The 12,080-nt window shown below is 38.3% G+C and overlaps 1 protein-coding gene across 10 annotated transcripts in view; it reads right to left on the minus strand.

Moving 5' to 3' along the window:
• The window catches only part of LOC307181524 (uncharacterized protein), an 82,579-nt gene that overhangs the window by 44,642 nt on the left and 25,857 nt on the right, over positions 1-12,080 (minus strand). For 9 of the 10 annotated variants that reach the window (XM_079911972.1, XM_079911978.1, XM_079911976.1 and 6 more), the window contains 2 exons: positions 2,345-2,465; positions 274-913 (listed from right to left, as the gene is read on the minus strand). In XM_079911972.1, the coding sequence (XP_079768098.1) occupies positions 701-913; positions 2,345-2,465 (334 nt within the window). In that variant the 3' untranslated portion in view covers positions 274-700. Of the gene's footprint in view, positions 1-273; positions 2,466-12,080 lie in introns of all 10 variants that reach the window. The other variant, XR_013826943.1, reaches the window with a different exon arrangement.

A 12,080-nucleotide genomic window follows, 5' to 3' on the forward strand; every position in this document is an offset into this window, starting at 1 on the left:
TCCTGATGATGAAAATATTTCACAGAATGAAATCATACTCTAGCTGTAATCTTATTATCAGCATAGCCAATAGTTCCAGGAGGCTACCTGTGCAATTCCAAACCTCGGCATGCTAAAGTCCTGGCAAAATCTTATATAAGGGCATCATCCATCCATCTTTCATGTCCATCTAACACTACGCCTTCTGCATGTGCACTTAACAAGTATGTGTTTAATGAAAGTACATTTTTGCAGGTGTGGCAAGCAAAGCTGTTCATAATGCAGTCCACTCACATTTTGAAGCTTTTCTTTTTGTTATAGAGTCAGGCACTTCCTTTGATTCTTAGTGATGCATATCCTCCTTTTTTTTCTTCATCCTAACACGGAAAACCAAAAAGGCAGTTGTTAGCCACACATCGGAATACAAGTGGCCATAATAACATGTGAACATATTAAAGAAAACATGAAAACTAAATTATTCATTATACTAACTTACTTTACAAACCTTAGTTATCCAAGTATAGATAAGACTCTGAGGAAACTGTATCAGTGTTTGAACGATTTAGGAAAGAATATCCCCCCAAATTGTGGGACAAAGAACACTATGAAAGCCAAAACATAAAAGGGAATTTTAATTTAAGTCCTCAAACCATCAATGAACTCAAAAGATTTCAAAGTAGAATAAAAGTAGATAGATATGCAATAAAATGTTGTATAAATATTAATACGATGGGCTCTTGTTAACTGCGGATTCCACATCTGAATGTTCACCCAACCAAAATTTGATCCGCAGTTGGATGAATCTGTGGATTCGGAACCTGCCACTAGGGAAGGCCAATTGTACTACATCATTTATACAAGGGACTTGAGCATCTGTGGATTTTGGTATCCTCGGAGGTCCAGGAAGCAATCCCAGATGGATACTGAGAAATGACTGGAGAGAGAAAAACAGAGACAGACCATAGTTATCATTAGTATTTTCAAATATGTTCTCACACAAAGTAAGTTAAGAACCACTGGTCTAGGACCCAGTCCACCAGAAAATTCTCAATTCACCCTGGACAGAGTCTTTTCCATCTGCATACAAGAATTGCTCTCATTAAGATTTGCTTCTTTAAGTTGGCAGAATAATATTACTTAGATTCTCTTAGTAAAAGATCAGACATGTCAAGGGGATATGGGGATATATGTATAGGAATAGCTGATTCACTTTGTTATACAGCAGAAACTAACACATCATTGTAAAGCAATTATACTACAACAAAGATGTTAAAAAAAAAAAAATGTAGGATCTAATTCCCATCCAGAGGAAAGACCTTAAACATTTAAGTGTTGTTTCAGATAGCTACCTGTCATTTTATTAACTGGTGGAAGATGAGTCTTTTCAAGTTTGGCTGTTTTCTCTTGGTTTAAGCTTTCCTATTTACTTTTTCATGTGATTATCATAAGAATAGAGCTTGTCAGATGTTTGTTTATTGGTGTTGGGTTGCCTTTAGTTTGGGGTGCTTTTTTCTTTCTTTCTTTCTTCTTTTGTGGTTGATGATTGTTTATTTAACTCAAAATTAACCACATAGCATGAGGAATTGCATGTTGTGTAAGGTCTGTCATCAACCAGGATGGGGTTCAAATTTCACCCTAGCAGTGTTACTCTAGATAAACCAATTCCTGTGACTCTCTTTCCTCATCTGTAAAATGGAGATATAATAAATTTGGCTTAATCTGGTGAGCAGATTAAAGGAGACATGACTATAAAGCATTTGACACATTGCCTTTTATATATTAAGCAGAGAATAAATTTTATCTATTATTATAATTCTGCATATTTTGCCTGTGTATTTGTAATCATTAAGAGTGCATATCCTATTTCAATATTATTACAGCAGCTGCATAACAATGAATATCAAGAAAATATTTTATACTTCCATTTCCTGTTCTAACTATTATAAGCAAGAGTTTGATGAACATTTTCGAGCATAATCTTTTTGGTACTGAGAATGGATTCCTAGAAGTAAAAATTAATTGGTCATGGGTTATAAAAAAATCTCATGGCTCTTGATACACATGGTCAAATGAGTTTCCAAAAGGGTTTTGCCAACGTACCCTCATCTCAGCTATACAGAGTGTCAGTTTCGCTGCTCTTTGGTGAATAATGGGAATTCCTATTTACCAGTAATAAAAAGAAAAAAAATTAAAATAATGAAAAGACTCTGTATACGTAAGCCATTGTGTTTCCAGATCTAGGAAAAAAACATTCTTTGAATGGTACACATTTCCATTCCTTCAACATCAGCAAGTTTCCGTCCAAGTGTTTTCTCAAAGTGTTATATTCAACCTCTGAGGAACTTTTCATCCTACAGTCACACACCTTGTAGTTTTCTGGCTGAGCGAAGTCACAGAAGGGAAGGAGAAGTTTCCTGGTTTCCTGCCAGCTGTCCAGTTGTCCCATGAAGACCAGCGATTCACTGCCTGCCGCTGGCATGAAAACACTGCACGCAGGACCATTCCCAGAGGAAATGGGACCTAATGAGACTCATACATAAATATTTTCTTGCAAAGTGGAATACTATAGAATGACACAGCACACATCAGACCACAAAACAGGGAAGGTATAACCCAAGGAGGCATAGCACCTGAGCCCTGAAAGGGATAATCTGAGGAGGAACAGTTGGTTTGTGCCGCTTTGCAAGAGACCTAAATAAGAGCTGGTTTTGTGGCAAGAGAGAAAAAAAAAAGGAAAGAAAAGAAAGAGAATACTTTGGCCTTTGGTAGTGAATTTATACACCTGAGAGGTGAGGGATTGACAATGTTGAAATGGAAATTTTCTAACTCGAGGTGACCAAGTAGAAGCTTTTTCTTCCCTTTCTACATTAATGTCCTGCTGACCCCCTCTTTCTCTTTAAACAAATCTTGAGGAGCCCCAGAATTTCATTTGAAATCTATGTGGGCATTGTTCTAATAAGAAAGCATCTGACCACCCTCCACACCAAACTGTCCGATGAGAAATCTCTTTTAAGATGCTGTCACTTAGAAGGCTAGTTCAACGGCTTCTCCTGGCTCAGTTACAATGCAGTATTCACATAAGGCGCAAATCACAGTTGGGCTCTTTCGACATTTATGGATGGTGTAGCATTATTTATTAAATTCCAGAATCTGGTGTTGGTTAAATAGGCTAAAATGATTAGTGACTCCAAAGATGGAGACCATTGGCATGACATTTTATCCTGGCTCCATGGATGTCTGCACACGTGGGGTGTGAAGCACACCTAAAAGCAGGCAACAGGGTAGAAGGGATAAAGACTCAGCCTCCTATCGCTACTACCTGTGTGACCCTAATCAAGCAATGAACCTCTCTGGGCCTTTGCTGCTACTCTGTTAAATGGAGATAGTAACACCTGCCTTGCAGAGTTATGTGAGGAAAGCGCCAGTTCCCAGTACAGCGGAGATTCACTGTTGTGGCCTCTCCCGTTGCGGAGCACAGGCTCCAGACGCACAGGCTCAGCGGCCATGGCTCACGGGCCCAGCCGCTCCGCGGCATGTGGGATCTTCCCGGACCGGGGCACGAACCCGTGTCCCCTGCATCGGCAGGTGGACTCTCAACCACTGCGCCACCAGGGAAGTCCCCGGGGAGATTTTTATGTCTACACACATGAGCGCACACACACGCATATGTGAGTGTGTGTGCGTGCACTTGAGTTTTTGAAAATCAATTACACCTCTCCATTTTTATAGCTCACAAGGTGAGTTTTGAAAAGTCAATCAAGAAAGGAAGGAAAGAAACAGATTTTCCTTTCCAACAAGAAAAAGCAATTAAACGTCAAATATGAACTGTTCCTGGGAGTAAATTTTTTTAATGGGTTAAAGACTTGGCCATTATAGACCTCCAATATGTAATTTCTAAGAAAGGACCAGGTAATATATATATATATATATATTTTTTAATTAAGTGGAAGATAAAACGCTAGAACCAGTGGATCCATTCAGAAACCACTTTTTTAGCCATTTTCCAGAGCTTCCCGATTGCATCATGCCTTTTAAGAGGCCCGATTTGTTTAACAGCACTTTATTTTAAACCTTCATTTGTGAAAAGCATTGATTTATGATGGGCTGATTAAAGCAATGGTATCTTAAGCAATAATTATTTCAATTATTGGACTTTCACCAATGTGCATTATTCTGGCTTGCTCTCCATTCTTTCCCCATTTTGATTCACTATAAGAGAATATGGTAGGTGACTTAATTTTGAAAAATTCCTGTACAAATGTAACATGAGAAAGAAAGGTATAGACAGATGGACCGCTGTACCCTTTTTGATGATGTGAGGGTATGGTATTTTAATATGCTCTGACAAACTTGAACAAGTCCCTGATGGGCTCCTACTCAATATCATTTGGATTATTCCAAGCTCCAAGCCTGCTCTATTCTCCCTGGAGCACAGAGGAGTCATAGGAATGTACATACTAAAGATGACCCCTCGAAGCCTAGTACTTAGAATCTTGCCTTCTCTTTTCATGGACCTGGAGAAAACAGTTAAGCTCGCACTCAGATCTTTAACTCAATTCAAAATTAGCACTGATATAATGCAGACCAGATATTCTCTCCTGAACTGAGAGCCTATCCCGTGGACCAGGCTGGTAAATAAAAACAGTGAAATTGGCCTGGAGTCATATGCTAGGGAATAGTGGCAACTTGGAAGGGACACTGTATAATGGGGGCAGCTGCTCCTGGGCCCCAGCTAATTGTCACCAGCTGTGGCCCAAACGGTCCCACATCTTTAGATTTTTCAAAAGAATCCAGAAATCCATACTGTTGTGTGAAGTTGAAGTTTCTCAGTTTCTAAAGGTTAGAAAAGCACTGGCCAAATTTAGCCTGTAGGCCACCTCTGCTCTACTTCCTAGCTGGTGCACAAGTGGTCAGTCCATCTAGTTACTGGGGAGAAGATATGCCACACATTTTTTAAATTAACAAAGTATTTTTATTCCACTATTTCACAAACATTTAATGGAAATATATTATGTGCTAAGAACTATATGCAGGGCACTGGGAAAGCAAAAAGAAAGTAGCACCTAGTATCTGCCATCAAGGAATTGACAGTCTAGCTTTTATGTATATGAACCATGAAGGACTTGGGGTTTAAAATCTTAAGAGGAAAAGCAACCTAACATTGGGGCTCAGTCTATCACATTCCTTTTTGTACATAGCTCCTTTGTTATCCTTCAGGTAAGTTAGTTTGTCCCTATGTTCTGCTTTGAAGCTCTCTTTTAATTTCAGGACTACTCCCATGAATATTAAAGTCCACGTCACGCACATTCCCATTAAAACCCCCAACAGCAATTGGAAGGGAAAATTCCATTTGTACCTTGACAGTTTATCTCTATCAAATCAACTTTACAGATTTCTTAGTTTGGTGCTATTAACTAGACTCTTGCATGATTTGAATCTAGTTATTCTATGCTGCTGTAGTTTTTATGAGAGCTGATCAGCAAATGCTTTATGTATTAATCCCTCTGGAAAATCACCTTAATAACTTTTTTAAGTTTTGGGGGGGAATTATAGAAGTCCCAAGGCACAAATGAAAGCGTTTGGGTCCAGCCATTAGAATTTTCAGTTTAGCACTTGAAAAATGATGCACCTAATTGCTTTACAGAAGAAAATCAGATCAAAGTTAAGATTCTTTCTTCTTAAACTCTGTAATTATTTCTCAGACTCCTACTTGAAGTGCCTTAAAGTACTTCCATTGAAATGTATATGGGCTTTTTCCCTCTTTCTTTTAAATATGCCTTGACTTTGCTGGGTCGCTTTTCATTGCCCTCTTTGATGGCACGACCTGAAAGGAAAGTCCTCAAACATCACCATCACTTGCATGGTATAGAAACAGACAAAACAGGTGGGGTGCAGTGCTAAGAGCCAGGCATTGCACCAATTTAAAAACAGCATTTGATACAGTCTGCAGCTCAAAAACAGGCAATTACAGGTGGTCTCATTTCCTTCTTTGCGTATAATTCGCAGTCAACCCTTTGCATATAGATCCCCTTCCCATCCTCTTTTTCCCAGCCCATCCCCATAGCAAGCTCAGGTATGGCTTCTCAGGGAGCATTGAATCATGGGTAACATGCTCTGACTGCTATGGGTACTGGATGTTGGGGGACATTTGACGCTTCTCATTTGCTTAACACAGCAGGCGATTCTTACAAGGTCACTGACTTTCTCAGTTGAAGCTACTGTGCTGATTCATTGCCAAACCCAGTATTTGACAGATGAAGGAGAAGAGACTGAGAGAAGGGAGGTGACTTGCCTCGGGTCACACAGCTGGCCACAGTGACTTCCGTCTAGCGCTCTCCCCACTGCCACTCACGGCCATGGTACTGTACAAACCTCGTCTCAAACAGAATTTTACTTAGGCTTCACAATAAAAACTAATGTATGATAAAAGCACAGATGGGCTCCTGTTTTGCGCCAAGAGCCTGCCCATCGCCAGAGACTCAACAATGAATGGGAAGCAGCCTAATCCTGATTCAATCACCTGCTGATGATTTGTCCCCCCTGAATTGATGCACAGAGGGATCATTGACTGAACACTGCCTAGATTGTAAAAGGAGGAACCTTAGAACTTTCTTCCCAACTTTTGTTTTACAGAGGAGGAAACTGAGGCCCCTAAAAACCTTAAGAGCTAATTCACACCAGAGGCAGGTTTAGAACCCATGATGCTGATCACTGAGCCATGTTCTCTTCACTTCCGTGCATCCATCTAATTCCAAATGCAACCTAACTTGGGGGCCCAACCTATCACATGGATCCCAGATATCTCCTTTGTTATCCTTCAGGTAAGTTAGTTTGTCAAGTGCTCTGCTTTGAAGCTCCTTTTTAATTTGAGAACTAGTCCCATGAATACTAGAGTTCATGTAAGGTACATTCCATCAAAATCCCCAACAATTGGACAATGGTTCCTGGGACCCAGAGTTTAGCATGCAGTGACTGGCACAGTACACATGGGTCCCAAGGGGCAGAGATTGGGGACATCTCAGTAAAGAGGGGCAGGTCATGAATAGAGCCTCCATTCCCAGCTAGGGGCTCTTGGGTTCTGCCAAGCTCTGGGCTTAAACGTGAAAACTGGACAGTACACAGAACAGCACGTACCCATAGCTCTGGCATATTCAAGACAAACCCAGAGAAGTGGAGTGATAAGCCAATGTCCACTGAGACCCTGGGGTTAGTGTTTGTACCTTTACCAGACTAATGGGCTTTTTAGCCTTCCCATAGATATATTTAAAATAGTAGCTGCAGTTTATATATATTTTCAATGACCTTGTAAATCAATAGTATTCAGTAATCTTAGCTGAAACTATAAATGGCTGCTGGACCCATTAAAGAAGTAAGTTAGATCTTCTATTTTTTTTAATATGGTCTTCCAGGAAGCTGCCTCTGGACATAAGTACAGAAAATTAACACAATAAGTAAAGCATTATAGAACAGCTATTAACAGATTACACTAATAAAAACCAAATGGGGGCCTTAATGCTGCCCCTCTGGGAGAGAAGGACAGATAAAATAAACAACAGGAAAAGAATATGGAGTAAAGGAAATTGATTTTAAACAATAATAATACAGAAACCTCCCACCACGTTAAAAAAAAAAATTAGATCTCTAGCTTCATTTTGGGAAAGATAGAAGGAAATTTTCACTCTGCCTTGGTAAGACTTAAGTTTGATACTAATAAGCGTGTTATCCAGGCTAACAAATTGGAAAAATGAAGACGTGCTGACAAGGAAGTTCTTAAATGCCAGGCACATGGCCACAAGGACTATTTACTGTAATATCAAAATGAGGAGCCCTTCCGGTCTCCTTCAGCAGAAGAGGAAATCTAAACATTTGGAGCTCATGGTCCGTCACGGTAGGATGAAAAGTCGGTTCCAATGATACTTGGCATTCACAGCAAAGGCCACGCCACACAGAGGAGTAAGAGTTTCTATCTCCTTGGGAGGTGTTCATGGGGATGTGTAGTTTAGAACTGCACACACACACACACACACACGCACCCGCCCCAGGTACAGCACTGCCTGTTGGCTAAATCCTAAAATCCTTGAGCGTGCTCGGGGTTAACTCTATGTAGAAATTTATAGTAGAGAAGGGTCTCTTCTTTCCATTTTGTTACCTATAACATGGCCCATATCCCTACCTTCAAACCTAGCCGGAAGCTAACAGTTCGTCTTTGTGAGTGCCTGCTAGTTGCCAAGTGTCCTCCAATATGCCTTACACATGTTGTCTCTCATTCCTGTATTTTGCTTGCAAGGCAGGTAATGATCCACAATCAGAGTTGAAGAAATGAAGGGTCAGTGTGATCCAGAGACTAGTTCCATTTCCCACCTTGTAGACACTCACCCTTCTTCCTTCCCATAGGTAACCCCGGCAGGATCCCTAACTGTCGCTGTTACTCTTTTCCTTACTCCGTCTTCACATATTGTTCTAACCAGCTGAACCCATGGAGCCAATCCTTTTTTGCATGGCATATGCAAAATCCCAGGTTATTTTTACTTTTCACTGGCAAAAAGTCAGCAAATTCAAATGAAATGATAATTTCTATGTGAGAAAAATAGTTTAGCATTTTCTTAAAATGCAAACTTAAAAAAAAAAATCTTACACAAGACTCTAACTTTTAATTTGGCAGAAAATAGCCCGGTGGTTTCGTGGGATACACTAAGTAAAACAATAGTGGTTTAAATGTGTTGGTCTCAGAATTGAAGGTGAGTTTTACCACAGTGAAATGTGGGTGTTTCAACTAGAAAAGAAGCGTCGGTAGGTAAGAGATGGGGTTGTCTGTATGGAGATAGACTACTCGTGTATTAAAAGGGGATGACTTGTTCAATACTGGGCAGAGAGGGGCTGGAAGGTATACAAGGGAACCAGTGAACAGAAGGTTCACAAGGGAGATTGAAATTTGAAGCTTTGAACACATTCTAAAAGCTGCAGCCCTGCAAAAATACATTGTTTTCAGGCCACCACACGTGGTAGTAAAATATTGGAGTCATTCCAAATAAAGAATATTTTAAATAATGTGGAAGTTTACTCTTTGGTAATAAGACAGGGAAAAAATGAAGAAATTATATAATTTGAAGGAAAGGGACAAAATTATCATTTTCTACAGATGATAAGATTTAATTAGATGGCGCAAAAGAATCCACTGGCAAACTCTTTGAATAAGAAACCAGTAAAGTGGGAAAATACAAAATAAAAAAGCAAAAATACAAAATAAAAATCACTTTCCTCAGAAAACAATTATAAGATTTAATAGGGAAACTGTATTCACAATAGCAATGAATAAATTTGACACCATGCACATTGAAAAATACATGAAGAAACTACAAATTTAATAGGAGTTCATGTGAAAAAATAAATTAGAAGACATGCTTTACTTCTAAATGAGAAAACTCAGTATTAAAGACCTCAAATCCTCACACAGTAATGTATCAATTGTCTTTTCTTACATTTTGAACTTGATGAGTTCTTATGGGATAACAAATAAGGAGGCATAACCCAGAAAACTAATTGTAATGAGAAAAAAAAAAAACTTTGCATTACTGGATATGAAAGCATATTCTTAAATTGTGATAATAAAAATGGAGGGTTTTGGCAAAAAAAGTGATGAAGACAGAAAGATAATGAATAAAATTTTAAAATACAGAAATAAGCCCAATAGCATACAACATTTAGATCAGTGAGGAAATAGATTCTTACCACACAGACCAAATATGTGACAGATTTAAATCCTTTAAAAAGAGCCACAAAAGCACTAGTGGAAAATATAGGTTAACATTTCTCTGACCCTGGGATGTGCCTTTCTAAACATAAAAGTAGAGGAAGAAAGACTAAATGAAAATAATTATGTATTTAAATTCATAAACATATACATTAAAAATCCATTCACAATTAAAACTTAAGTGACAAAATGAAGAAATGCTTGCAATGGGCAATAGTGAAAGGGTTAACAAATTTAATAGGCAAAGAACTTTTACAACTTTATATGCAAAGAACTAACACAATTGAAAAATTGAATAGAACTTCTACAATTTTAAATAAATAGAAATTAGAATAACAGACAAATAACATACACACAAGACAGCCAAGAAACATGAAGAAGCTAGAATCACAATCAAGGAAATACGAATCACAGTAAGTTCTAAGTTTCTTATCTTAGTTTGGAAAGAATTAATGATGGGTTGTGAATTCTGTATTCTCACTCACTGCAGGTGGGAATATAAACTGGCATAAATACTTTGGAGGGCAACTCTGCAAATTTTAGCCCCAAAAAGACTTTGACCCAGGAATTTCACTCACAGTAATTTCTAGAGGGAACAGAGATGCACACAAACGTTTTAAAAAGGCAAAAAGTTACATGAATATCTAACTAGAGGTCAAATGAATTATGATACCTTCAAATAAGGAAATATGATGCCAACATAAAAATCATGTTTTATAATAGTTTTAACAACATGAGCAAATATATATAAGGACTTGTCAGATGGGAAAACCGGATTCCAAAATAGTGGATGACAGCAAGGTGTCAGTCTTACCTTTTCAACATACAAATATATGCGTGTAAAAAAGGAGAGGAAAAAGATGAGAAAATGCATATCAACACGTTGACAATGATTATATACAAGCGGTGGGACTAGCAATTTGTATTGACTTCTTTGTGCTTTTCCATAATTTCCAAATGTTCTGTGATGAACGTGTATTATTTTTGCAATCAAGAAAAACATAGTTTCATGTGTGTTTTAAATCCTAGCTGGCTGGAAGCGTGGAACTGTGAGGTAGGCTGTCCAGAGAGAATGCTGCGGGAGTATAAAGGGAACTTCTCAGCCCCGTGAGTCTATGCCTTTACCTTATCCTGGCCTTTTTTTGCTCTTTTTTGTCAGTTCTCGGAAAGTTTGCAGCTTCCAACACCATTTTACATGCTCCTCCTGTGACTGACAGAGCAGTGTCCCAACAATACTTACTGTATTTTGGGTCAGGGGCCCGTGGGTCAGCAAGGTTATTAATAAACATCGCCTCTTGTTCTAATTTGGGTCCCTTCTCTCCTTCTTGTCTCTCCTCCTGCCCTGCTTTTCCTTTCACATCTCTTTCTGTCTGACCCTTTTCCCCTTCTCCCTGATCTCAAAGATTTGGCCTTCATTTTAGCTCGACTTCTGGCACTTTTACCGTAACACTTTTCTGATGTATTTGTTGGTCCTGTTAAGTTTTCATAGGGAATTTCATTTTTGAGGAAAGATTTCGTGTCCTAAATCGATTTGACGTGGGTTGATATGATTCTCTGATCTGACATGCCTGGGAGGTGGGGGGATAAGTCAAATTGAGGCAAATGTGGATGAGCAGGGGAAGGACCTTGTTTTTGAAAAAGAATTTTTGTTAAACAGTATTCACTGACCACAGAATTAGCCAGATTTAAGAGGCCACTACTACGATCAGCTCTACACAAAAGGAAGAGAACTGGAAGGCAGAAGTCAGCTTAATTTTATTATTATTTTTTCTATTATCTTTGATGAGACAAAAAGAATTTAAAGAATTTATCATGTATATTTGGATGTATGTACAGCCATTTTATTTTCTTTTTTAGAGCTTGATTTATGACCTTAGCTTATATTTAGAGTAAATCTTGTTGTATTTTTTCTGATTTTATTACACAAATAGAAGTGGCTGCATGGTCATCACCACTACCAAATTTTTACACATCAGCTCTTCAAAGCCCCTGAATTTGGTACAAATTCAATTTTTGTTTTTACTTTCAACATTTTCTAACTGTAATTTCAAACCAGACAAGATTCCTTTGTCAACTGAAAAAAGTCAATTCCTACACACACACAAATTTGCACGTACTCTTTCCAAATTTATTAAACTTCAGTTGTTATTTTCTTCTAATAAACATAATATCGCATCTCCCATCAGAGCGTTCAGAGTTAAATGTGCCAATGGGAGTTACTTAACAATGATAGAGCAACATATTTATATCAGAAAACATATAAAAAGAAATGTTTGAATCTTTACTTAATTACTCATACTTTTCAAATTTACCTATTGCACTTTTTCCTGTTCAAGAACGCCTTCTTTTT

Source organism: Stenella coeruleoalba (assembly GCF_951394435.1).
Source record: "Stenella coeruleoalba genome assembly, chromosome: 2".
Lineage (NCBI taxonomy): Eukaryota > Metazoa > Chordata > Mammalia > Artiodactyla > Delphinidae > Stenella > Stenella coeruleoalba.